At 61.1% G+C, this 23,761-nt stretch overlaps 5 protein-coding genes and 2 long non-coding RNA genes across 9 annotated transcripts in view; 2 read left to right on the top strand and 5 right to left on the bottom strand.

Moving 5' to 3' along the window:
• Positions 1 to 559: 559 nt before the first annotated feature.
• Positions 560 to 2,810, top strand: Rnf5 (ring finger protein 5). Its single transcript, XM_005086851.4, is given in 7 exon segments — positions 560 to 887; positions 1,586 to 1,604; positions 1,700 to 1,812; positions 1,909 to 1,963; positions 2,039 to 2,062; positions 2,064 to 2,157; positions 2,247 to 2,810. Coding segments are annotated over 7 exon segments (543 nt in total). The 5' UTR covers positions 560 to 747; the 3' UTR covers positions 2,345 to 2,810.
• On the bottom strand, positions 858 to 1,703 carry LOC121134345. The gene is made up of 2 exons (XR_005871436.1): positions 1,490 to 1,703; positions 858 to 1,188 (listed from the first exon to the last, which is right to left on the bottom strand). It is a non-coding gene; the product is annotated as an uncharacterized LOC121134345 (long non-coding RNA).
• Positions 2,794 to 6,170, bottom strand: Ager (advanced glycosylation end-product specific receptor). Its single transcript, XM_013125842.3, has 12 exons — positions 6,013 to 6,170; positions 5,695 to 5,801; positions 5,376 to 5,568; positions 5,118 to 5,182; positions 4,943 to 5,030; positions 4,662 to 4,847; positions 4,428 to 4,543; positions 4,078 to 4,219; positions 3,776 to 3,805; positions 3,531 to 3,657; positions 3,159 to 3,241; positions 2,794 to 3,035 (listed from the first exon to the last, which is right to left on the bottom strand). The coding sequence occupies exons 1-12, from the start codon at positions 6,158 to 6,160 to the stop codon at positions 2,998 to 3,000; spliced, it is 1,323 nt and encodes a 440-aa protein (XP_012981296.2). The 5' UTR covers positions 6,161 to 6,170; the 3' UTR covers positions 2,794 to 2,997.
• A 390-nt stretch (positions 6,171 to 6,560) lies between these two features.
• Pbx2 (PBX homeobox 2) lies at positions 6,561 to 11,664 on the bottom strand. The gene is made up of 9 exons (XM_005086852.4): positions 11,429 to 11,664; positions 10,512 to 10,585; positions 10,036 to 10,283; positions 9,765 to 9,955; positions 9,467 to 9,602; positions 9,181 to 9,334; positions 8,807 to 8,895; positions 8,466 to 8,552; positions 6,561 to 8,338 (listed from the first exon to the last, which is right to left on the bottom strand). Exons 1-9 carry the CDS (start codon positions 11,647 to 11,649, stop codon positions 8,246 to 8,248), a joined length of 1,293 nt encoding a protein of 430 aa, XP_005086909.1. The 5' UTR covers positions 11,650 to 11,664; the 3' UTR covers positions 6,561 to 8,245.
• Positions 10,199 to 18,643, top strand: LOC121134346. The gene is made up of 2 exons (XR_005871437.1): positions 10,199 to 10,479; positions 18,074 to 18,643. It is a non-coding gene; the product is annotated as an uncharacterized LOC121134346 (long non-coding RNA).
• On the bottom strand, positions 12,476 to 15,170 carry Gpsm3 (G protein signaling modulator 3). Of its 3 annotated transcripts, none has more exons than XM_040732468.1 (5): positions 15,071 to 15,170; positions 14,238 to 14,289; positions 13,943 to 14,105; positions 13,573 to 13,772; positions 12,476 to 13,092 (listed from the first exon to the last, which is right to left on the bottom strand). In XM_040732468.1, the coding sequence occupies exons 2-5, from the start codon at positions 14,280 to 14,282 to the stop codon at positions 12,955 to 12,957; spliced, it is 546 nt and encodes a 181-aa protein (XP_040588402.1). In that variant the 5' UTR covers positions 14,283 to 14,289; positions 15,071 to 15,170; the 3' UTR covers positions 12,476 to 12,954. The 3 variants fall into 3 exon arrangements, with proteins under 3 accessions (XP_040588402.1, XP_040588404.1, XP_040588403.1); XM_040732470.1 differs by having other exon boundaries at positions 13,943 to 14,045; positions 15,071 to 15,167; XM_040732469.1 differs by lacking the exon at positions 15,071 to 15,170 and adding an exon at positions 14,815 to 14,881 and having other exon boundaries at positions 13,943 to 14,045.
• Notch4 (notch receptor 4) overlaps positions 15,798 to 23,761 on the bottom strand; it is a 25,123-nt gene continuing 17,159 nt past the window's right edge. The window contains 12 exon segments of the mRNA XM_040732465.1: positions 15,798 to 16,933; positions 17,101 to 17,198; positions 17,660 to 17,807; positions 18,154 to 18,449; positions 18,982 to 19,123; positions 19,212 to 19,284; positions 19,440 to 19,677; positions 20,065 to 20,240; positions 20,347 to 20,724; positions 21,312 to 21,835; positions 22,655 to 22,767; positions 22,886 to 23,138. Of these exon segments, the coding sequence (XP_040588399.1) occupies positions 16,316 to 16,933; positions 17,101 to 17,198; positions 17,660 to 17,807; positions 18,154 to 18,449; positions 18,982 to 19,123; positions 19,212 to 19,284; positions 19,440 to 19,677; positions 20,065 to 20,240; positions 20,347 to 20,724; positions 21,312 to 21,835; positions 22,655 to 22,767; positions 22,886 to 23,138 (3,057 nt within the window). The 3' untranslated portion in view covers positions 15,798 to 16,315.

Genomic DNA, 23,761 nt, shown 5'->3' with positions numbered 1-23,761 from the left:
GCCCCCTCCCCCCCGCTCAAAGGCGGAGGGGTTGCCATGGCGACGGGATGGAGTGGAAGGGGGTGGGACCCGCGGGTGACTCGGGCTACCGCAACCCCCCTCGCTCGCGCTTACGGCGCATGCTCGGTTTTTCCCCCCCCTCCTCCCCCCGTAGCCACGCCCCCCGTCCCGTGTCGTTCCAGCCAATCGATGGATTCGGAGCCCGGCGCTCCAAAGTCCAATGGGAACCCGGACGTTCTTCGAAAGCGGAAGCGGAGGACAGGAGAGCGGCTCCCTGGTGGGCGCGTTCTGTCGGCCCGAGCCAATCCCGTCAGAGCTTTGGCTGTGACCGGCATCCGCACGGACGAATCAAAGCCTCCCTAGCCGAGCGCATTGTTACCAATCCCTCGGCTCCGCATAGTGACTGAAGCTTCACCAGCCAATCAGCATCGTGCGGGGGCCGGTTGGGGCGGCTCCCACCCGCCCTTTTCCCGCCCCCGCCCTTTAGCTCGATCCCGTCTTCTGACTCCTGCGTGATTGGCAGGCGTCCCGACCAATAGTAACGAGAAAGCCTTGAAGTCTGCCCAACGACCGTGGGCAGAAGGCGGGCCTGGTTTGTTGGGGGGGGTCTGGTGTGTGTGCGTGTGTGTGTGTGCGTGTGCCTGTGCGCGCGCGCGCTGTGGGTGTGCGCGCGCTGCCTGTGAGCGTATATGTGTGTGTGTGTCTGGGGGGTCCTGAGGGGAACGTGGGGGCGAAGCACCACCGGCCATGGCAGCAGCGGAGGAAGAGGACGGGGGCCCCGAAGGGCCAAACCGCGAGCGGGGCGGGGCGGGCGCGACCTTCGAATGTAATATCTGTCTGGAGACGGCTCGCGAAGCTGTGGTCAGCGTGTGCGGCCACCTGTATTGGTGAGGATCCGAGTCGGGGGCGCGGGGGGGGGTGCGGCGGCGAGGCTCCGCTTAGTGATGGGGGAGCGGGGCCCGTCGTTCCGGTGACCCGAGGGCATCTGCCCGCCCCAACCAGGCACACACACACACACACACGCACGCACGCAGGGGAGGCCTGGTGTCTTCGCTGGGGGGGAATCACGTCTGTGCAGACGAGGTGTCTTGTCAGGAGGAGGAGGAGGCGGCTTGGGCACTGGGAGAGGCTGCAGATTCCTCCCGGTGAGGTCCGGGGCCAAAGTACCCCGCCGGAGCTGCCCAGCTGCTGGTGTGACAACAGATGAGAGAGACTCTGGGGTTAGGGGAGGTGCCACTCGTCAGAGGAGAGCCCGATCTAGGGACTCCGAGCCCACATGGAGATGAGGGGTGTGTGTGTGTGTGTGTGTGTGTGTGTGTGTGTGTAGAGAGAGAGAGAGAGAGAGACGGGAGGATCAGATGTGCTGAGGAGGGGGGGAGGAACTTTAGGTACTGGAGATGAGAGAAGTTGACAAGATCAGCTTAGCAGAGGTGTGCTGGAGGCTGTAGAAATAATGGAAAGGAACGCAGCGGTGTATGGCGGGCAGTACCTGGGCAGATTGGTGAAGCTGCTCTGTTGCCCGGGGTCTGTGACTCTCTTTTGTTGTTTGACCTGTTTTGTTTTGTTTTCCTTTTCCTCCATCCAGTTGGCCCTGTCTTCATCAGGTATGTATTGGTGAGATGAACAGGAGAGTCGGGGGAGGGCTGAGGAGCTCTGAGACCCTCTTGGCATTCGAAAGCACCTCGTCTTTCCCCTCCAGTGGCTGGAGACCCGGCCAGACAGGCAAGAATGCCCCGTGTGCAAAGCTGGCATCAGCAGGGAGACGGTTGTCCCTCTTTACGGGCGCGGGAGCCAGAAGCCCCAGGATCCCAGGTGAGAGACTAGACGCTGTGCGGATGGGAGGTTGAAGCCTCCGTCCGTCCCCCCCCAGAGCGACAGAGGTTGCTGAGCCCCTCTCTCCTTCCTCAGATTGAAAACTCCACCCCGCCCTCAGGGCCAGCGACCAGCTCCGGAGAGCAGAGGGGTGAGTCCCCATGTCCAGCTGTGTCCCTCGGGCGCCAAAGCCCGCGGATTCCCCTGATCTCCCCTGCCTCCCTAGGGGTTCCAGCCGTTCGGTGACACCGGGGGGCTTTCACTTCTCATTCGGGGTTGGCGCCTTCCCCTTTGGCTTTTTTACCACCGTGTTCAATGCCCACGAGCCTTTCCGGAGGGGTGCAGGTAAGAGCTCCCCCCACACACCCCGAGCCCTGCCGGAGCCCTCTCCTGACCTCCACGCGCACCCCTGACACTTTCCCTTTCTCCTGCAGGTGTGGATCTGGGACAGGGTCACCCCGTCTCCAGCTGGCAAGACTCCCTCTTCCTGTTCCTCGCCATCTTCTTCTTCTTCTGGCTGCTCAGTATTTGAGCTGTGTCCCCCCCTTACCCCCCCACCCCGCCCACCTCTAGCCACAGGAGAATCAGTATTGGGGGTCCCTGCTGGCCCCTCCTTGCTTTCGGAGCACCCCCTGGCTTCCACGACTTATGTCTGTTAGCCAGCCCTCCCTCCCTTCAGGAGGTCGTGGGAAGGAGTGACCAGCCTGCCTCCGATGGGAGTGCCTGCTGCTCTGCATTGCCGCCCTCCCCCCTGAAGGAGGGCAGACAAAGACAGGCGTCCCGTTCTCTTCCCCATCCTTTGCTCCCCCCAAGATTTCTTGATTCGATGTTTAAAGGTGGGCTTCCCCTGACTCCTCCACTTGTTGATTTAATTTAATTTTCCTCTCCCCACTGTCTTAATACGAGGTCTGAACTCTAAATGTCTCCTTTCCACCCTTCGCTACCTCCTTTATTACAGATTCAATAATAATAAGAATAATAAAAAAAAAAGAAATATATTGTTGGGAATCCTTCCCTCCTTCCAGGACAGGTCCCTCTCCCGTCCGTCCGGCTCGAATAGATGCTTGGTGTGGTGGGAGGCCTGGAGGGAGCCCCTCCCCTGCAGGGCTGCCAGGGACGCAGAGGTGAGGTTGCTTCTCTCAGACACGACGAGGAGGGAGTAGGCAACAGGTGTCAGGTGTTTACTCAGCACGGGTTGGGTGGGCTCTGGCGGCAGAAGTGTTCTGAGGCGGGAAAGGGATGGCACACGGGGAGCTGGTCATGGGGCCAGCACAACTCAGGGAGGCGCGAGCGGGCGAGAAGGAGCTGGCAGACGAGGTCCAGCCTGGGCTAAGGTCGTCCCGCACCGTTCTCCGCTGCTGCTTCAGCGTCCTCTGACTGATTCAGCTCTGCTCGCTCCTCCTCATCCTCCGGGTTTCCTGGGGCCTTCCTGAGAAAGGACAGTAGTCCAGCCCCCCCCTTTTTTTTTTTGTTTTTTTTGTTTTTTTCAAGACGGTTTCTCTGTACTGTTTTGGAGGCTGTCCTGGAACTCGCTCTGTAGACCAGGCTGCCCTCGAACTCACAGAGATCCGCCTGCCTCTGCCTCCCGAGTGCTGGGATTAAAGGCGTGTGCCACCACCGCCAGGCCGGCTGTATTCCAGCCCTTCTGTTGGCCCACTCTGACAGCTCTCACTTGCTGCCTGGGAGCCCCCCCCCCCAGTCGAGTGTCTTTCACTCACCTCTCCTCTCCTCGGGGTTGCCGTTTTCTCCACAGGATGGCCCCAACGAGCAGGGTGGCTACTCCCAGGCCTCCCAGGATGCCCAGGGCCAGGGCTAGGGTTCCCAGCCCGGCCCCACCCACAGAGCCTGTAGGGACGGACACAGGGTAGATTGAGGGCACTGCTCCTCACACCACTCGGCCGGCTCTACACCAGTCACAGGCGGCAACCGCACGCCTCCCTCTGGCTTTAGTCCAGCCCCTCACCTGCAGCGGGCCCCTCCTCGCCTGCTTCTTCTGGAAGACAAAGAGTGGTCTGAGAGGAGACTTGAGCTTGGGTGGGGCTGCCCGGTAGGAGGCCCAGTGGTGTCTCCCTTCAGTTAGTGGGCAGGATGGACTTCTGACAGGATTGTGGTGGAGCTGAGGAGGCCTGGGTGTTGGGGGCACTGAGGGAGGGGTGGCTTATCTCTTGGGGACCGTGTTTGAGTAGGGTAGGGAGTTGGCACGTGGTGGGCCTCGCCTCATCCCCAGGGTCCCGGAATTCCGAGTGGGGGGTGGGGGAGAGTTACCTGAGATGCTGACGCTGACAGGGGGACTTTCCTGCGGCCCATGGCTAGGATGGTTGGCCACACAGCTGTAGATGCCCTCATCCTTGTGCCCAACCTCAGAGAGAAGCAGCACAGGGCTGGTGGCAAGGGGCAGGGGTGCACCCTGGTGGGGAAGGAGGCGCAGGAGATGGTTAAGAGCCCCGGGTGGCACAGGCCTTCAATCCCAGCACTCGGGGAGGCAGAAGCAGGCAGATCAAAGAACCCCTGGTCCGCACATCCTGGACTCCTGCCTTCAGTTTCCACAGCCAAACAGTCTGTGTCCTCAGCCCAACTCCTGTCAACGGCTTCCCATCCCTTCCAAGGCCACTCACATCCTTCACCCAGTGGATCTGAGGCGGGAGCCGAGCAGGGATGACACAGGTCAGAGTCACTGTCCCACCAGGAGCGACTACCCCACCTTCTGGCTCAACCAACAGCTGGATCCCCTCTGGAGGCACGGGGGGGTGAGCGTGAGTGAGGTCCGTCAGCCGACCGGGAAGCAGGCCGATGACCCTGGGATTGACCCCTGCCTCCCACACAGTCAGACTAGCCCCCCCCACACACACCCTTGACACGGAGCTGGATGGAGACTGTGTTCGAGGGACTGTGCTGCCGGGGAGGGCCCAGGCTGAAGATGCATGAGAAGGTAGGACGGGCGGCCCCCCCTGGGGCCAGGGTCACCGTCAGCTCGGACTGCAGCGTGAAGAGCCCTGTCTCGGGGTGTCTCGTGGTGTCCTCCCTCACGATTGTCCCTGCAGTGGGGTGGGACAGAGTCAAAGCTCCCAGGATCGCGTGTGGGAGGACAGCCAGGAAAAAGGCAGTTGGGTGCGGGGCACACAGGACTCACCTTTGCCGTCAGGAATCAGGGGGTTCTTGTCCAACTTCCAGCTAAGGGTCCCGGCAGGGTAGCCTCCCTCCGACACACAGGTACCCACCTGGAGGAAAAGATGGAGACCTCACCCTCTGACTGTGTGGGAGGCACTGTCTTCGAAGTTCCCTTCCTGTCTTCTGTTGCTCTGTACCTTACTAGGGACGCCGGCTGTGAGTTCAGAGGCAGGGTCCACAATTTCTGGCTTCCCAGGATTCTCTGCCGGGAAAGATCCAATCAGAAAACTGCCCTTTGAGGGTTCTCGCACTCCAGGCGTGGGCTCCAGGCGTGGGAACCAGGGCGGTGGGGGGATCAGAGGTCCACATACACCCGGGGCCAAGAGTCAAGGGGCTGGGGGGTGAAGGAAGACTTTAACGAAAAGTGACTTTAGCCAATGCCACGGAACCCTTACGGTAGACTCTGACACGGTAGTTGGACTTGACCTCCTTTCCGTGCCTGTTTACCGCCCGGCACCGGAAAGTCCCCTCGTCCACAATTCCAATAGCTGGAAGGAGGAGGGAACCGTTGGGGAGGATTTGAGCCACACTGTCCCAGGATCCTCCTCGAGGAGACAGGACCTTCCAAGCTTCCGTCCGGCCTGTGTTCTGCAAGAGGAGAAAAGCCTAAGTGGTCCAGGCTCCTTGGGGAAGGGCTGACCGGACGGGAGGGGTGCTGAGGACCCTCGAGGATGGCTCCTGAGGTTGAGCGGCCAAGTGGGGAGTAGCGCTTACCAGTTTCCATTCCAGCTGCTGGGGTGGTTTCTTAGGGGCCCCCTTACAGCTCAGCACCAGCGGCTCTCCAATCCTGGCTGTGATGTTCTGACCACCAACTACAGCTCCTGGGTGGTGGGTAGCATGGGGGTGGCGGGGTGGCCGGGTGGCAGAAGGGGAGAGGCGGGAGCTAGTGAGTGGTAGGGGCAGGGTGGGGTGAGGGGGCTTTGAAAAGCGGTGCCCAGATCCCAGGAGATGTCTAGGGAGGAGGGGGGTCCTGGGGAAGACGGGAGCTGGGCTGCTAAGGGGTAGGGTCATTGGGAGTTGGGAGCGGCTCACCCCACAGAGCAAGGGCCAGCACCCAGGTTCCCGCCACTGCCTCTCTTGGCGTCATGCTTTCTTCCCAGGCTCCGGGTTCTGTCTGCCCCTTTCCAACTGCTGTGGACACTGCCCTAGGTGGAGCTTGTCCCCTCTGCCCTTCCCCCATCTCCCTTCTTGTCCCTGGCACAGAGAATGCCAGGAATTCATGCCTACATGGGACAAGAGTCCTTCAGGTACTAGAAGCAGCAGTATCACCCCACCCCAGGGCACAGCCTCTCTGGGAAGGGGGTTGTACACCGCTAAGGGTCTCATTCCCACTCCCAGCCCACCATGTTCCGTCAGTCCCAGGCGGAGGGCTCGCTATTGCTCCATCTTGGGGGGGGGAGGCAGATTGCTAGGTAACATGGTACAGCCTGGTCTGTTGCCATCCTGGCATCTTTGTAGTGAAGACAGGACAGAAACCTGTTGGGGTTTTGTAAGAGTTGTTCTTTTATTTTTTTGGGGGGGGAGTCCAGTGTTTGTTTTTTTTTGTTTGTTTTTCTTTTTTAAAAAAATTCTCAACTAAACCCAGGGAAAAAAGAAATCTCTTTATTTAAAACTGCATTTTTTTTTTCCTCTGAATCTCCAAGTTTACAAGTGAGAAGAGAATTGCCCTTGGCCCCTGCCTCCCAGCAGCCTCTGGTCACTCAGTCCTGCCTGGGTCTGTGATGGGGGAGGGTCCCACTGCGACAGTCTTGAAGAGCCTGAGGACGTTCCAGGGGGCCAGATAGAAGGGTTCCGGGCTGGGATGAGACAGGGGGGTGTTTTATACCTTCTCTCATACTTGGGAGCTCTGTGGCCTCCCTCTTCTCCCCACCCCGTTGATTATTTTGGCATGAGATTAAAAAGAAAAAAAAAAAAAGAAACACTTATTTCAGGGAAACTGGGGGAGGGGGGACACACACACATTAGCACCCAGCCCACATTTAGCGTATTTGGCGAGAACACCCTCCCAATTCATTCTTCTCCACTCTGCAAGTAGTTTAAAAAGAAAAAAAATTTTTTAAAAAAAGCATCGAAGCCGGGCGTTGGTGGCGCACGCCTTTAATTCCAGCACTTGGGAGGCAGAGACAGGCGGATCTCTGTGAGTTCAAGGCCAGCCTGGTCTACAGAGCGAGTTCCAGGACAGGCTCCAAGACAATACAGGGAAACCCTGCCTCGAAAAACCAAAAAAAAAGAAAAAGCATCGAGTTCCTGTCCACCTTGCCCAAAGGTTACTGGGGGGGGGGGCAGGAGGCTAGAGGGGCGTCACGCTCTGCGTCGATATGGCAGAGGCTTGCTTGTTCAAGCGGGAACACATAAGGACCAGGGTGAGGACGTGGTGTCCTGCACGATCCACCTCCCTGCGGCAGGCCTGGAGCAAGTAGCCACCACCAGCTGTTTGTTCTTGCTGGGCCCCTTTGGCTCTTACTTCTCACGTGGGTAAACAAAAATAAATCCGTTTATTAAAAAACAAAACAAAACCCAAAACCACACACACCAAATCCCTACTTCTTCAAACTATTAAAAATTAAGGATCGCCACTACCAACAAACACAATAAAAAAAATACAGATCCCAGGGTTTTTTTTTTTTCCAAAAACAAAACAAAACAAAACAAAAACCACAAAAACAACTCCGAAGCCCAGCCAACAATTTCCTAAAGTAGCAGACACTCCCTCCGAGGTAGATAACTGAGTCAGACACTCCTGTCCACCGAGCGATTCTATTGGTTTAAGATGAGCTGCGTATGAGGTAATAAAGCCGTCTGGAGGGGCAGAAGGGGGTGGGGTGGGGTTGGGTGGTTGGCCCAGGGCCTCTGTCCGGGAGGAGTCCCCATTTTTGGCATCTCTGGGTTGGGCATGGCTGATGTCTCCAGATTCCAGAGTATTTAAGTGGGGTGGGCGAACGGAAACTAGGGAGGCCCAGACACAAACGGAATAGTTGAGCGTTGGTGTAGACTTGAGAAAGAGAGATCTGAGAAACAGATATCTGTTTTCTGCGTGAGAGGGAAAAAGACAGAAAGAGAGAAAAAAGGGGGACACCCCACTTTCCCTGCCATGTAGTCAGCACCCCAGCACTGAGCGTCTGGCTGGGGAGGGCACGACCCCATTTCGCCCTTCTCTGCTTTGTGCTTCCATGGGGGGGGTTTGTCCATTAGATGCCCAAGTCCTCTTCAAGAGTTGCCTGGTTGGGAAGCCAGCCCCCAAGCCCTGTGACCTTGAGGGGCAAGGTCAGTTGGAGGTGTCAGAGTGAACACTGCCAGGTCCCTCTGTTGGGGATGTCACCGAGGACGGGGTCACAGCTTCCTGCCAGCCGCCATTGGCCTGGGAAAGAGAGAATTGAGAAGTCAGAAACAGAGGAGACCCCCACCCCCGGGTGTAGGGATCACACTCCGGTCCCGGTGAGAGCCGAAGAAAGTCAGAGGCTGCGGGGGCCCAGTGACCCACTCACCCGCATTTCCCGTGGACTGTATATCTGGCCTCCCCCGAGGTTATCCCCGTAGCTCCCTGGCCCCATGGAGTGTCGGAGCGATTCCACCTGCAGGGCACAAAGAGAGGCCTGACGTGACGCACGCACGGAAGCCTTAGGCCAGGCCTTGCACGCTTGCTGGTGGGGCCACAGACAGCTCAGCAGGTAAAGGTGCCTGTCGCCAAAGCCTGGGCCGTCTGGTTCTGGCTCCCAGAACCGACCTAAAGGCAGGCGCCAACTGACCCCACAAAGTTGTGGTGGCCCACGTGCCTGCTGCCCCATTGTGCTCACGGGGGGGGGAGAAGAGAGGTGGGGCTCCTAACCTGGGAGGCAGAGTAGGAATCTCCGTTGAGCCCGGGCATCCCCAGAAACATGTCTCCGGATCCTGAGAGGTTGAAAGAGCCGCCAGAGCCTTGGGAGAGCGGAGAGAAGATTAGAGGAAAGCATTAAGGGACCATCTGACGGTAGACAGGAGAGGAACACGACCCTTAGCTTTCAGAAAGCTAACTCCCTGGGAATGCCCACGGAGAAGTGCATACAGGATTACCCACGGTCCCACACTCAGGCCAGGCTACTCTGAGCCTTCCCTGACCACCCGCTACTAAGGGCCCCTCCCCTGACTCATCGCCCCTGATCTTTCAGCCGCCCCCCCAAAGTCCTCTTTGCTATCTACAGCTAGGATGGCAGTGGGCCCCACCTGCCGAGGAAGGGGGCGTCGGGGAGCTGGTGCGGCTGTGGCCCCCCTGGGCGACTGACACAGCCGTCTTCACTGCATAGATGTTCGCCTCCTCTTGGAACTTCCCAATATTTTTCTTGTAGCGAATCCGCTTGTTACCAAACCAGTTGGAAACCTGCAGGGTTGGGCAGAGAGGGTCAGGCAGAACCCCTTTCTCCAGGACCCCCGCCCCAAAGCAACATCTGAGAACTCTCAGCCCCTTACCCCGCCCCGCCATCCGCCAGCCTCCCCCCCCACCCCGGAGTACCTGAGAGACAGTGATGCCGCACTTCTTGGCGAGCTCCTCTTTGGCCTCCTCACTAGGATAAGGGTTACTCAGGTGGGAGTAGAAATACTCATTCAGGACCTCGGTGGCCTGTTTGCTGAAGTTGCGGCGTTTCCGCCTGCAAAGAGAGAGGGAAGGTGTTGAGCGCGCCAGAGAAAACTCCAGGAAAGCATCATCGTCTCAGCGCGCCCGGTGGGCAACGTGGAAGCCCGGTGGTCCTGGAGAAGGTGTGGGGGAGCCAGGTTACCGGGGGCCAGGCTCAGGGGTCCCTGAGCCCCACCTGGCATCCAGGAAGCGAGAGCGCAGGATCATGACCGCCTCGCAGGTGCTCTGCTTCAGCTGCATCTGGATGGCGCTGAACTTGCGGTGGATGATGCTCACCATGCGCTCCATCTCCTTGGGGGCCACAGGACGCGTGCGGCTCTGCTCCCTCAGCAGGTTCATGACGTGGGTCGTGAACTCATTGCACGCCTGTTGGGGCGGGCGGGCTGGTGAGGGGGGGGCTGTGCCTCGGGCAAGTCCCTGGCTCCTGGGCCGCCTCCTCTCCTCACCTGCTCGTACTTCTCCAGCTCCGAGTGGTAGATGTGGCGGATCTGGGCGAGCTTGCTCCGGTAGTCCGAGTGTTCGATGGAGTTGTCGGGGGACACGCCGCCTCCGGAGGCGGCCGCGGCCGCGGCGGCTGCCGCGGAGCCCCCCCCTTTCTCCGGTCCAGCCACACCTTCTGCCAGGAGCATGTTGTCCAGACGCATGAGCTGCGGGTCCACCGGCTCCTCCTCTTGGGAGCTCCGGATGCTGAGGCCTAGCGGATGGGCAAGCGGGGCGTGAGGCCCCCGGGTGCCCCTCTCCCAGTGTTCCAGCCTTCCTGAAGGAAGGCCCAGGCCTCCAGGCTTTGCTTCCTTCCCCCACTCCCTTCCGAGCAGCCTCCCTGGGTCTCTCCCTTTCCTCATGGCTTCAAACTCTGAAGGCCCGGAGCAGGCGGAGTCCAGTTCCCAGAGGTGAGAAGCGGCGGGGGGGGGCACCCACGTACCGGTTTTCTCCTTGATTTCACACAGGACACTGAACAGAGCAGGCTTCATTCGGTGACAGTTTAGGGCATGTTTCCTTCAGGAGGAACAGGAGGAGAAGAGTTCAGGGGCCAGGAGAGAGGAGAGGGAAGGGTGCCAGGGAACAGGGTGGGGGCATAAATCTGTGGAGGTGGGAAGTCGGAACGGGGGTGGGGGACGGGATGGAGTTGGAGGGTTAGTTCTTGAGGAGAGACCAGTGGCCGGCCCGGGCCGTCCGTGGCTCCTGGACGCGGCTGGGCCTCTGGAGGTAGAAGAAGCAGGCAATGGGGCTAAAGTCACTATGGGCGGGCTGAGGCTAAGGGAGACAGGGCCCAAGCCAAAAGGCGGAGAGAGGATCTGGAGACGGTTGAAGAAATGAAGGTGACTCTGGGAGGTTCTGGAGTGAGGTAAATAGAGGCCAGGCCGCGAAGGAACAGTCAGTGCAGGGTGGCAGGGGTGGTGGGTGGTGTCCCCTCCGACCTGGGAGTTCAGCAGAGTGTGTGGGCTGGGCAGAGGGGAAGGCAGAGAAGACTTCTGGAGCCCCCCCCCCCACCACGGTGGAAGGGAGTGTGTGGAGATCCTGGGTCCCTAGAGAATGGGGTGGGTGAGCCGGATAGTTAGGGCAGACAGGTCGGCTGACAGTTTCTAAGTCTGGGAGCCAGGAGGTGGGCCGGTGCGAGCATAGGGGTCAGCAAAAGGTTAGGAGGCAGCGAGACCGGCTAGGGCTCCCTCTGCGAGGTTTCAGGGCCTAGGAGCAAAGCCAGCTTTGAGAGCCCGCTAGAACTAAGGAAAGAAAAGAGTTGCGGGATCCAGAGAGGGCCCTGGGGGGGAGGGAAGGAGGAGGGGGGGCTCGCAGAGGACTCCCGAGCTGTGAGCAGGGTCCCGGGGTGGGGGCACTCACTTGGCCTGGGCCTCGTCCAGGCTCTGGTCGGTGATGGTCATTATCTGTTGCAGAATGTCCCCGATGTCTTGATTCCCTCGGCCTCCCGGGACCCCCCCACTGCCCCCGCCGGGGTCTCCGGCCCCGGGAGGCTCGCCAGGGCCCCCAGGCTCCCCACCCACCAGCCCCAGGCCCCCCCGGCCCCCGCCCGGAGGGGGCGGCCCCAGTAGCCGCTCGTCCATAGCTGGGGGGGGCCCTGAGGCCCCCTCCCTGCTCGCCCCTCCCCCCCGCCGCCGCCGGTGACTTCCCTCCCCTCCCTCCCCAAACTCGCCGGGGCCGCTGCTCCCTCCGCCCCAACCCCGCCCGGCAACCCGCCTCCCGGCTCCCTCCGGGGGGTTCACCCCGGCACTGGAGCGGAGACCTGGGGTGCCGCCTGGGCACCCCCCACAGGAGACCCCGGCCCCCGGCGGCGGAGAAAATGGAGCCGGGGAGAGAGAGGGAGAGAGGAGAGAGAGAGGAGGCCCAAGCGGGGGTGTGTGTGTGCGAGAGGAGGGAGGAGGGAGCAGGGGAGCGAGGGAGGCGGCTGGGGGAGGGGAGCGGGAGGAAGAGGAGGGGAGCGGAGGAGGAACGGGGAGGAGCCGGGGGCGGGGAGACGCAGGCCGGCCGGGCGGGAGGGCGGCGGCGGCGGGTGGAGGCGGGGAGCGGCCGGGCGGGCCCGGGAGAGCCGGCCCCGGGGCGGGGCGGGGCGGGGCGGGGCGGGGGGTGTGGGCCACCTGGGTTCCGCCGAGCCCACCGTCGGGGTGGCGCGGACTCGGGCCTCAGGAATGCCCTCCGACAGCTCGGTTCATATTTCTTGTCCTAATGACTCCCCTCCCTGTTTCGACTTAATTAAAACCGGGAGACTGGGGGCTGGGGGAGGCGATTAGGGAGGTCTCCAGCCGCCGCTTAATGAGCCAGTAATTAAGCAGCCAGGGAGGGGGACCTGGCCTCCGGCCAGATCGCGGGGGAGAGCGGCTGCCCCGGGCCTCACCTGCCCACCTTGCGCACCCCAGACACCGGTTTCCTCGGTCCAGAGGGGAGTTAAGTTTATTCGTACAACCAAAACATCAAGACAGACGCGGCAGCAGGGGTGGGGGTGTGGGTGGGTGGGGCTCGGGGTCGCTTCCCAGCCTGGGGGGGCGGCCCCTCGGCCTTGGGGGTGCGAGTGCTGGGCCGTTCGTTGTCTTAATCGTTCCCCCCTTCTCCCCCTTACTGGGCAGGGAAGGGGCCAGGCCGCAGTCCTCACGCCCTGGGGAGTAGCCTGGCCGCCTAGGGTAGGGGACTCTGAAACTGCCCCAGGGAGCCGTGTCCACCCTGCCTCGCTCACGTCCGAGGTTAGAGTAGTGGCCCCAAGTCCAGCTCCCTGGGGGGGGGGTGAAAATGGGTCTTCAGTCTCTGGCACCCCTGCCACGCAGGGGTGAAGGCTTGCGGGGGTGGGGTGGGTGGTGGCGGCCCAGCTCTGAGTCCCGGAGAGGAAGGGCTGGCTGGCTGGCCGGGGAGCTCGGGTCTCAGCAGCTGTGTGTAGGGGGCCGGGATCTCTGCTCCTCCATTCGCCCTCCACCCTGAACTCGCAGCAGCAACTCCAGGAGCTCCTGACCCCCGGGGGGCAGCGGCGGCTCTGACCGCTGGGCTTCCATCCGCTGGCACTAGAGATGCGGAGGGAGAGGAAGAGCGTTGGCGGTCGGGTGGCGGCGGCGGCGGCTTTGGGGAACAGGGCCGGGGCTGGTGCAGGGCAGTGGGAAATCTGTGGTGGTGTTGAGGGGAGTGGGGGTTGGCCAAGAGACGGCGTGTGTGTGTGTGTGTGTGTGTGTGTGTGTGTGTGTGTGTGAGTGTGTGTGTGTGTGAGTGTGTGTGTTAGGGAGAAAGAAGTTAGGGCCGAAGCCTCGCGGTGGTGGTGGCGGCGGCGCACGCCTTTAATCCCAGCACTCGGGAGGCAGAGGCAGGCGGATCTCTGTGAGTTCGAGACCAGCCTGGTCTACAGAGTGAGTTCCAGGACAGCCTCCAAAGCCACACAGAGAAACCCTGTCTCGACCCCCCCAATAATAATAATAATAATAAGTAGTAGTAGTAGTAGTTAGGGCTGAAACAATGCCAGCGGCGGTGGGGGTGGTATAAGTCTTCCTTACCTGGTGACTAAGTATGGTGCTGTAGAGCTGTTCTTTGTCCTCAAGAAGCCTGGGTGGGGTTGGGGCTAGGCTCGTGGGGACCTTAAGGGTGTGGAAAGTGGCCCTCTGTTCCTCTAGGCGGCGGGACTGGGCCTCAGCCACCAGGTCCAGAAGGAGCTCTGTCTGCAGGGAGAGCAGGGAGCCCGAACGGGGCCCCAGGGCTATGGGGGAGGAGGGAGCAGGGCTAAGACCCAGAGGCGACGGCAGAGTGGAGAGGCGAGGGGTGGGGGCAGGTGAGCCGACGGTCAGACAGACCAGCAGGTGGGCAGGTGAGGTCAGCGAGCCTACCCCGGGGGTAGCCTGGATCTCCCAGGGTTGGTGGGGTACCTACCTGCGTGGCGGGTTCCTGGAGGAGGCGGGGAGGGAGGAGCAGATCGCCAAGGCCGAGTGGTGGCGTTCACAGGGGGCCAGCCCTGATCATCGTGCGGGGGACCCTGATGCCAGGACAGGTCCGTTCCAGTCAGATGGGGGGGGCAGACGGTGTGGGCAGAGGGCTGGGCCAGTGACCATCGCCCCTGTGTTTCTGTCCCTGCCTTGGTGTGCCCAAGCTTCCCAGGTGTCCCGTGTCAGGTCCTCACGTGCCCCTCCTCCCTTGCTGGCCTCCCCGCCCGGCAGACCCAGCTCACCTGCTGCCCACCATCCTCCTCTTCCCGGGGTCTTTCAGCCTCCATCCCTGGACTGGGGGGGAGGGGGAGAGGCGCTGCTGGGGGAGGGGTGGCTGGAATTTGGAAGGAGGGCCGGAACCCTGGGTTCCTGCGGGGGAATGGGGGCTGGAAGGGGTGGGGGTGAGCTGGGGGCTGGATGCCTGGGTACTGAGCAGGAAGTTGGGTTCCTGGTCAGCCCCCCCATGGGCCCCGCCCATCTCTGTCAACTTCCTCCATTCTCTTTTTTCCCACCCCAACAGCTCTTTTGACCTCTCTTGGCCCTGGGGAGGACAGAGACTGGGACGAAGCCCAGCGGCGGGAGTCGGGCGGGCGGGCTCCTGACGGGGGCAGACTCCCGGCCCGCTCACTTCCAGAGCCGCAGGAACCCCCTTAGCCTGCCACACTGCCCGCTCCATCCCCAGCTCAGCTCAGCTCCTCTCTGTCAACACCGGAACCAGCGACAACACAGGAAGTGGTTTCAGTTTTTGGGATCCCCCTCCCCCAAACTAGGTTTCTCCCCTCCCCAAGACTGATCCTGAGGGGAGCTGGGCCTTCTCACCTCCTCTTGACCTACTGGGCCAGGGAAAGGCAGGGGGTTCTAGAGGGAGGCAGGGTCTCAGACACAAGCTTATGTCCTAACACCGGCCCCGTCACACAGGGAAGTAGTCAGGGACTGGTTTGCTGAGTTCTGTTCACTGCCCTCCAGCATCACAAGCAGAGGAGGGGACTTGAGTGAACCAAGTGTGAGAAAGAAAAAAAAAAAAAACCACGCTCCCCTGGAAGCTGAGCTAGACAAAAGGCCAGAGAAGACTTGCCTGGGGTCATGAGAGAGGAACACAGAACTTAGTTTGGCTTTTGGCCAGTTCTGGTTAGCCCCAGGAGGAGGAGGACAGACATCTGGAGTCTTCAGATGGCTTCCCGCCTGCCATGTGATGTTATGGCTAGGGGCGTGAATGAAACCTCTGTGCCTCCATTTGTGACAGGGTAAAAAATGGCCCTTATTGGCACTTAACTTACCTCAGGATTGGGGAGGGTTAATTGTGTTTTTGGTTTTTCAGACAGGGTTTCTCTGTATTGTTTTGGAGGCTGTCCTGGAACTCGAAGACCAGGCTGGCCTCGGACTCACAGAGATCCGCCTGCTACTGCCTCCTGAGTGCCAGGATTAAAGGTGTGTGCCACCACCGCCCTTCGGGGAGGGTTAATTGTGAGGCACTTGGGATACTCTGTAAATGGTGACTGATAATCTTCCAGAATGCTCTCTGGCCTTGCAGGATTATCAGGGTTGGGATAAAGCCATAAGGACGAAGTTCAAGTCCAAGACCTTAGGAATCTCGATGCCCAAGGATGAGGGGCACCGTATATATCACCTTGCATAGTTGAGTGTCACAGATTCTAGCTTTCAGATGATATCCCAAATGAACTAGGACCCCCCCCAGATCGTTTACTCTTCATTTGTATCTAAAAGCCCCCCCTACCGTTAGGGATAAACCTAGGATACTCAATTTCCCAAACACTATGCGCTGTCCAGCTCCACAGACAAAGTAACACTTTAAATCAGCTTTTATTGTTCATGAGTTTGGGGTTCCTAGAGATAGCAGTAGCTAGAGGGGAAGGCCTCATCCCTGCATCACTTTTCCTGGGGGGGGAGGATGGCAGAGGTAGGGCAAGGAGTCATCAGCTGGAGGCGCCGCTGGCTACATTTCATCGTCTACGCAACGCCCAGCACATAGCAGGTGCTCAATAAATATTTGCCGGCTACTTAGTGGGCAGCCGGTACCAGAGGCTTCCTTTGGGAAACCATACGCAAGAAACAAACATTTTACACCCAGTTTGCCCGCAGTTCTTGGTCCCCGTTGAGGGATCCTCGGAGTTCACTTTGCCCTCTTGTAGCCGCTCTATTTTCCGGGAGAAGCCCGGCATGCAGTCACTCGGGCATCCTAAACCCTCTCGCCGGGTGCCGTGCACACTCAACGGGGAGCACGCACAAGGAAGCACCACGCTGCTTGTTAAGTCCGGAGTCCTCCAGGCTGCCCGTCACTTCCTTCCCTCGGTGCAGCCTCCTACTTCTGATTCTCTGCACCCGAGTTTAAGGGCACCTCTTGGTGGACTGCAAGACCCCAGGCAACTTGAGGGGATCCGTGTTCTGGGGACGGGGTCAGGCTGGGGGGCGGGATGGGCGCCCTGCGGGCAGAGCCGCAGGGTTCCAGGGCCACCCAGTCGCGAGGCCAGTCATCCTGGGATGCCCCGGCCCCGCGTCGCCCACCACGGGAGCCCGCGGAAAACCTGCGGCCGCTCGAGGGAGGGACGGCGGAACCTGAGCACCGGCTCCGGCAGCGCGCGTAGGCCGCGCCCCGGCGCGTCCCCAAGTCCACCGACCAAGCGCGGGCGGGCGGGCAGGCTCCGCCCCCGCGCGGGCGCGCTCCCGCCGACAGCGTCCGGCAGCGCGGCGCGGCCCCGCCCCCTCCAGCAGCGGTGCGTGCGTGCGTGCGTGCCTCCTGCGAGGGCGGCCCCGCCCCCTCCAGCAGCGTCAGCAGGTCCCAGTGGCTTCGCTGGCGGGCCACGTCTCCCGGGGCCAGCCCGGCCTGGTCCCGCAGCCCTCGGGCCGCCCCGAGCTCCAGCAGCAGCTGCGCCACCTCCACGGCTCCTTCGCGCGCCGCCAGGAAGAGCGGCGTCTGCTCCTGCGGGGCGCGCGAGGGGGGGGGCGGTCAGAGAGTCCCCGCCCACCGGGTGTCAGTCCCCGCCCACCCGACGCTGGGCCCGCCCCCTTTGAGCTTGCTGGATTCCCTCTCGCGCTCCTGGCTCGTTCGGCTGGGTTAGGGGGAAGGATCCGCGGCCAGAGGCTCACCCTGCTGTCCTGGGCGTCTTTATCCGCTCCAGCCTGGAGGAGGGAGCGGGCGGCTCGGGCGTTGTTCACAGCAGCGGCCCAGTGCAGGGCGGTTTTCCCTAGGGTACCACGTGGGAGCCGGTTATCCCCGCAGGTGGGGGACGGACGGACGGGCTCCCGCGTTCTGGTTTTCCACGGGTTCCGGCCTTGGCCCGGGGAGGGAGAGGAAGGGGAGAGCTCCTCGGGTTCCTCGCAGGCGGGAAGCGGTTGCCGCGGCAACCGGCGGTGGGCCGCGAGCGTTGCCCTGGTGATGTCACCGGCGCGCACACGCGCGCGCGCGCGGGAGGGACAATGGGTATTGTCCTGGAGCGGTGGGACCCGGGGTTATCCCGGTCCCGTTTCGTGGGACTGAGGCAGGATATTGCTGCCGTGGACGGCGAAGGGAGAAACTCGCTCTCCATACCTCGGCGTAGGTGGGGCATCCTCTAGTCTGTCCCGGCTTGCGCCAGCTGTGTGAACCTCACCTCGTTCCCGCCCTGCCCACTTTTCGATAGCACCCCGGGCTCCAGCCAGCCATTACCCCTTTTATCTCTGGCTCCCACATCCGCTCGGGCTGCGATCAGTTCTTCAACCAGGTCCTCCACTGCCAGCCTGGCAGCCAGCATCAGGGGCGTAGTCCCGTCCTCTGTGCGTGCATTCACAGCCGTCCGTCGGCTGGCCAGTAGGAGCTGGGGAGACAGACAAGGGCCTGTGGATATCCCCACCCCCACCCCCCGGGTAACCCTGGCCTTCTAGGTCAGGGCCCTCGTGATTTTGTTGTCTGTTTTGGTTTTGATCCCACTATACAGCCCAGGCTAGCCTGGGACTCAAGAGATCCGCCTGCCTCTGCCTCCCCAGGGCTGGGATTTAAATGCTAGGCTCTTGAGCCCCCTTCTCCAGGTCACTGCCTGCCAGACCTTCCCCTTTCAAGGTCTCCGGTCTCCGTTTCCTCTAGAAACTTCCCTAGAGAAGACCTGTCCGTTTTACTTGCACATTTACTCCTGCTTCCTGTCGGGGACCCCAGTGTGTGCTGACCTGGCAGACTTCCCGAGCATCGGCAGCCACTGCAGTGTGAAGTGCGGTGCGCCCTGCCTGGTCAGGCTGGTTGGGGTTGGCTCCAGCCTCAAGGAGGCGGCGGGCTGCAGTTGGCCGAGAGAATCGGGCAGCCAGGTGCAGGGGTGTCTCTCCAGTGCCCACGGTGTGAGCCTGGGGGCGGGCCCCTCCATCCAGCAGTGGTTCACAGGGCTCAGGATTTCCCAGCCACGGTCCCTGGACAATGGTGGACTCCACTCGCTCACAGAGGACTGCGGACATCAGGGGTGTCACCCCATCTGTGGGTGAGGATGAGTACAAGGCCAATCAGAAAGAACACAAGAATAACGACCTCGGGGAGAGTTACAGCCAGAAGAAGACAAGCTCTGCCTCTTTGGGGGGCAGAGGGTGGTGGTGGGGGCCGGTGTTGAGACAGGGTCTCACTATGTAGCCCTGGCTGCCCTGGAACTCAATAAACCAGGCTGATCTTGAACTCACAGAGATCCACCTGCCTCTGCCTTCTGAGTGCTGGGATTGAAGGCGGGCGCCACTCCGCCTTGATTTAGTGTTTCATTAGGAGCAGGGGCAGGAAGGATTTAATTTTCAAAGGTTCTCAGTCTTGAACCTTAGTCACAGGGCTGGTTAGATTACCCCGTGCCCCAGCTTGCTGAGAGTTTTGAGTTTGTATTCCTGAGAGCTCTGCTGTGTCCCGGGTCCCCGCCGTGAGAGCCGCTGTTCTAAAGGCTTCAGTTAGGATACTCGTGGGTTTTGCCTCTAAAAGGGTCAGAGATAGGAAGGATTTTTTTGGGGGGATCTAGGTTGGTTGTGTACCAGGTCCACAAGTGTCCATGTCCTGAGCCTCCACGTCACACTCTTGAGGAGGTGTCAGCATGGCGGCCACCCGTGGGAGCTCTCCACAGCCACTGTTCAGTGTCCAGAGCTGGCGCTTGGAGGCTGAGGCTGTTTCTCCAGCCTTGGGATAAGAGGAAGAGGAGGGAAGGACACTGAGTCTTCCCACTGCTGCCAGCGCCTCCACACCACTCCCCGGCAACCTGACCCACCTCCTCTCCCTCCTCGGGGCCCGAGCACACGGCCACTCCGTCCTCCTCCACTTCTGCCTCCGGCTTCAGCGCCCTGAACGGGGTGAGTAGGTAGGGGTTCTACAGGTGAGGGCTAACTGGCATCTCCGGCATCTCCAACACTGGGGAGCCCCCCCCCACTTCTGTAGTAGAATTCCTTAGCACTCTTGACACCCCCCTCCCCGAATCCCAGGCCCTCCCCAGCCTCACTTGAGACCTATGCTGTCCTGGCCTAGTGGGGGCCTCCGCCCATGGGGAGCCTGCTGTGTCCGAGGCTTTCGAACGAAGCCAGGGGGCAGCCACAGGGCTCCATGTTCTCGCCGCTGCTGCTCGCGCCGCCTCCGCCGCCGGATGAGCTGGAGGACCAGAAGAGCCCCAAGGGCCAGGAGAAGCACCCCAGCCACGGGTGAACACAGGACAGGCCAAGGAAGCTGGCTGACAGGGGGCCCTGGCAGGGGAGAGACGGTCACAAAAGGGGGAGCTTTCTTGGTGAGACGGGGCCAGTGGAGGAGACTGCCTCAGCTTCCTTACCTGTCTGTCCCATAGTTAATGTGTTCATGGTAAAATGCTTAGAGGGGAGAGCCCACGGGATACGCTAGGCTATGTGTGATAGCTACTGTTCTTTTATGAACTGGAACCCAAGGTCCGCAGCAGGACTATCGCCAGAGGTTAGTACCAAGTTCTTAGGGAAGAACGAATGAGCCAGAAGGAGACTCATTTCAAAGAGCTGTTAGCGAGGCCAAGCTCCCCCACACAGAACATTTTGGGCTCTCAGTTGGATCTCTACCAGAGAGGGCATGAGCGCGGGTCGTGGGAAATGGTGGGGATCACCTACTGGGTCCTGCTTGAGGGTGAGCAGCCAGCAAGGGTCCGGGCAGCAGGGACTCCAGGGCGCCCACCGCAGCCAACGCCGCCAGGAAGCGCAGCAGGAGCCCAGAGTCCCAGGGACAGCGGGATGCAGGGTGTTCCGGACCACAGCGCGACAAATCCACACCCATCACCACCACAAACCTGGAGAAAAGAAGACGCGTCCGGGACCCCTGTTCAGCCCCTGCTCCCCTTCTCCGGCTCCCCTTAAGTAACTAATGCCCGGCCCTCCCCTCCGTCTCTTGCTTACCCAGCGCCAAGGGAGTCTGCCTCCTTGCCCGGGGTGTGAGGGGCCTGTCTTTCCCGTGAAGAGGGATCCCGAGTTCCGCCCAGCTCCTCTTTGGCCCGGGCCCCCGGATAGGGGAACACCATGTCCCTGCCATCACTGTCCTTCCTCACCCAGAGCCCGACCCTCAGAGTCAGGGACAGTACTCGGGCCAGAGCCAGCAGCTGCTGATCCAGAGCTGGGGGGCTCAGCACCACCAGCAGGGCAAGGGAGGGCCCCCACTCTGAGTCTCCGCCTTCTGGCCTGCAGTCGCCCCCGTCCCAGCCACACTCCGCGCTGTGGCACCCTTTTTCACAGCGGCCGTTGTGGAAGTGGTCTTGGCAGAACTGGTCATAGGCTGGGCTGTGGGTAGAGGAGAGGTGGACTCGGGCATCTTCATAGACCGCTACTGCCTCTGACACCCTGGTGATTAAGGGTGGTGGCCAGACCCCCTGACAATCTACTGACACCATCTCCTGAGGCCAACCTTTCATCCTGCCCCCCTCCCAGAAAGAGGGTCCTAGACCCCTTCCTCTTTGGGAGTGATGGTTTCCAGGGGAGGTTTTCTTTTTCTGTTTTTGGTTTTTCCAGACAGGGTTTCTCTGTATGGCTTTGGAGGCTGTCCTGGAACTAGCTCTGTAGACGAGGCTGGCCTCGAACTCACAGAGATCTGCCTGTCTCTGCCTCCCGAGTGCTGTGATTAAAGGCATGCGCCACCAACGCCCGGCTGAGGGGAGGTTTTCTACCACAGGATGTCTGGATGAGGGATGCTGAAGCCTAAGGCCTTGGAGCTCTCAGGGAGTACAGACCAAGGCTCTGGGTTGGAGCCCAGAGTGTTTCTTAGCATGGGGACTCCCTGGAGTCCAAAGCTCACCGTCCTATCAACTCAGGCACGTGTGTCCCCTCACCTCCGCCCCATCCCACCCCTCATTCCCGGGCTCCAGACTCACGTGCAGGTTGGAGGGATCTCACAGTCATAGCCATCGAACAGACACGCCTCAGAGTCGCACTGTGGGTGGCACCGTCCGTCCCGGAAGAGAAGCCAGCACTGGGAATGGGGGGGACAGCCCTTCCAGGGGTCTGGGACCCCCAGGGAGCAGTCCCCCCCATCCCAGTCTCCTCCTGGACCACTGCAGCCAGCGTCACAAGCCCCATCACCGCCTCTGCCCTCACAGCCATCTGCCCCTGGCCTTTGACACCTGGGCCCCGGAGAGTCGGGAGGGCAGGAGCACTGAAAGCCAGCGTTGCCCAACCCGGGCGTCTCAGAGCAGTTACCGTTGTGTAGGCAGGGCGAGGGGGGCCCACAACCTTGTGAAGCTGGGGGTGTCAGGCAGTCAGGGCCCCCGAAGCCACCGAGGCAGGCACAGAGGGGTGGGGAGCCTGGCTTAGGGGAGGGCAGACAGAGGCCTCCGTGGTGGCAATGGTGGATGCCACAGGAAGGGGCTCTGCGGCCGCAGGTGGAGCCTTCAAAACCCTGCAGCAGAGAAGAGAGGACACGGGAGGACCCGCGTCAGAAATTCCTGGGATAACCCTGCCCAGAGGGCTCCAGGCGGTCATCTACAAGGGCACCTCGGAGAACGTCAAGTCGATTGCAATGGATGCTGCAGTTGTAACCCCTGCCAACTCCACACACTGGCATATTGCAGTGTGGCGGGAATGTGAGGGGCGGGGTTATGCGGCCAGGCTCCGTGTCAGGGTCCAAGCCCGTGAGACTGGTGGGCTAGTGCAGTGGACCACCGACTGGGACGTCCTTGGAGACCGTCACAAGCTCTCCTCTCCATTCCCAGGGTGAGCGGGGGAGGGCACGAGCAGAGGGAAGCGTTTGCCGTCTTGGTTCCTGGGTTTGGCTTGTGAGTGTTACCGACAGGGTAACGAAGGAAGAAGGCACGACTGTTGTCACAACCCAAGGCCCTGCCATGAGCCCCTCACACCTGTCCCCCTCATACAGCTTAAAGAACTTGTCTAAAGTTACTCTAGGAAGGCTTGGCTTTGTTGTGTCTATTTTTTTGAGATGGTGTCATGTAGCCCAGACTGAATGAAAGTCACTGGGCCAAGGATGACCTTGAACTCAGTGATCCCCACGTCTGACCTCCCAAAGGGCAGGGACAATCGCGCTGCCCTCGGACTCTGCCTTTCGCTGTTTCTGAGAACCAGGGTGAACTTGGGCTTTCTCCAGGTGTTCTATTTCCGATGCCCGGCCCCCCCCCACCGCCCTAGGGTTTTGGCTCTGGTTTTCTTATCTTCCATCAGGGTGGGGAGAAGAGAGAGAAATGGGTGTTGTTGCAACACCTACCTTGGGGCAGTGGCAGGTGAAGCCAGGGTGTGGCCCCGTGGTGACCTCGCAGGACCCTCCGTTGGAGCAGGGTTGGCTCTGGCAGGGGTCTGTCTCCACCTCACAGCGCTGGCCTGTGGTGGGGGTGGGGGTGAGGTTGGAGGCAGAGGGTGGGAAGTCTGCCTGTTAAAGGGGGGGGCTGTCTGGGTTTCCCTGCTCTCAGCTGTGTCCCCCGGAGACCCCAGCCCTCACCTGTGTGTCCAGGCAGACACTGGCAATAGAAGGCATTGGCTAGGGAGTGGCAGGCGGCAGTGCCCGTGGGGTGGCAGGGCCGGTCGAGACACTCGTCCACATCCCCCTCACAGCGCGGCCCCACAAAGCCTGGAGGGCAGGCGCAGTGGAAACCCCCAGGCCTGGGGGTGCAGGTCCCTTGGTGGTGGCACGGTTGAGACCGACAGGCGTCCTGTTCTTTGGAGCAGTTCTGTCCTTCGTAGCCCGGGGCGCACTGCAGACACAGGAGCCGGTGGGTAAACTGAGCTCAAGGTGGTCTGACAGGTGCCCACCTCCACAGCCAAACTCCTCATCCATCGCAGCCTGTCTCAGCACCACAGGATACGAGAGACTGCTCAGCGAGAGAGAGCTGAGGGGACCAGCAGCCGCTCACCCAGGGGCTAGCGGCCATGACAGGCTGCAGAAGAGACCCAGCAAGACAAAGGCCCCTGACTCTAGGCTTAGGTGCTGAGCCCCCGACCGACCTTGCCCCGCCTTCTAATCACTAGGAAGCTAGATAGCCTCTGTGTGGCAGGGAACCAACCAGAAGCTAGCTGGCGGGCTCTGGAATGCAGAGCATAGCAACCACCCAGGGAGGGCTTCTAGGCCATAGCAACCAGGCTGCAGTTGCAGCTGCAGCTGACCACTCAGGACGGGCTGCCCAAGGCCGGAAGTGCACCAATCCCGAGACTGTTGCGGGCCCCAGACACTCCCCTTGCTCTACCCCAATGTGTTCCCTGCCCCACTGCTGCTCTGGGTCCCGCCTGCTCCACACGCTGTGTCGGACTGGACTGACTGACGGACGGAGGTACGGGTTAACTCGTAAAATTGAAGACTCTTGCTTTTGCATCGGATCGG

This window comes from Mesocricetus auratus, unplaced genomic scaffold, assembly GCF_017639785.1.
Source record: "Mesocricetus auratus isolate SY011 unplaced genomic scaffold, BCM_Maur_2.0 Super-Scaffold_100027, whole genome shotgun sequence".
Lineage (NCBI taxonomy): Eukaryota > Metazoa > Chordata > Mammalia > Rodentia > Cricetidae > Mesocricetus > Mesocricetus auratus.
Note: the sequence above shows the minus strand (reverse complement) of the source record. Positions and strands in the feature narration are given on the sequence as shown.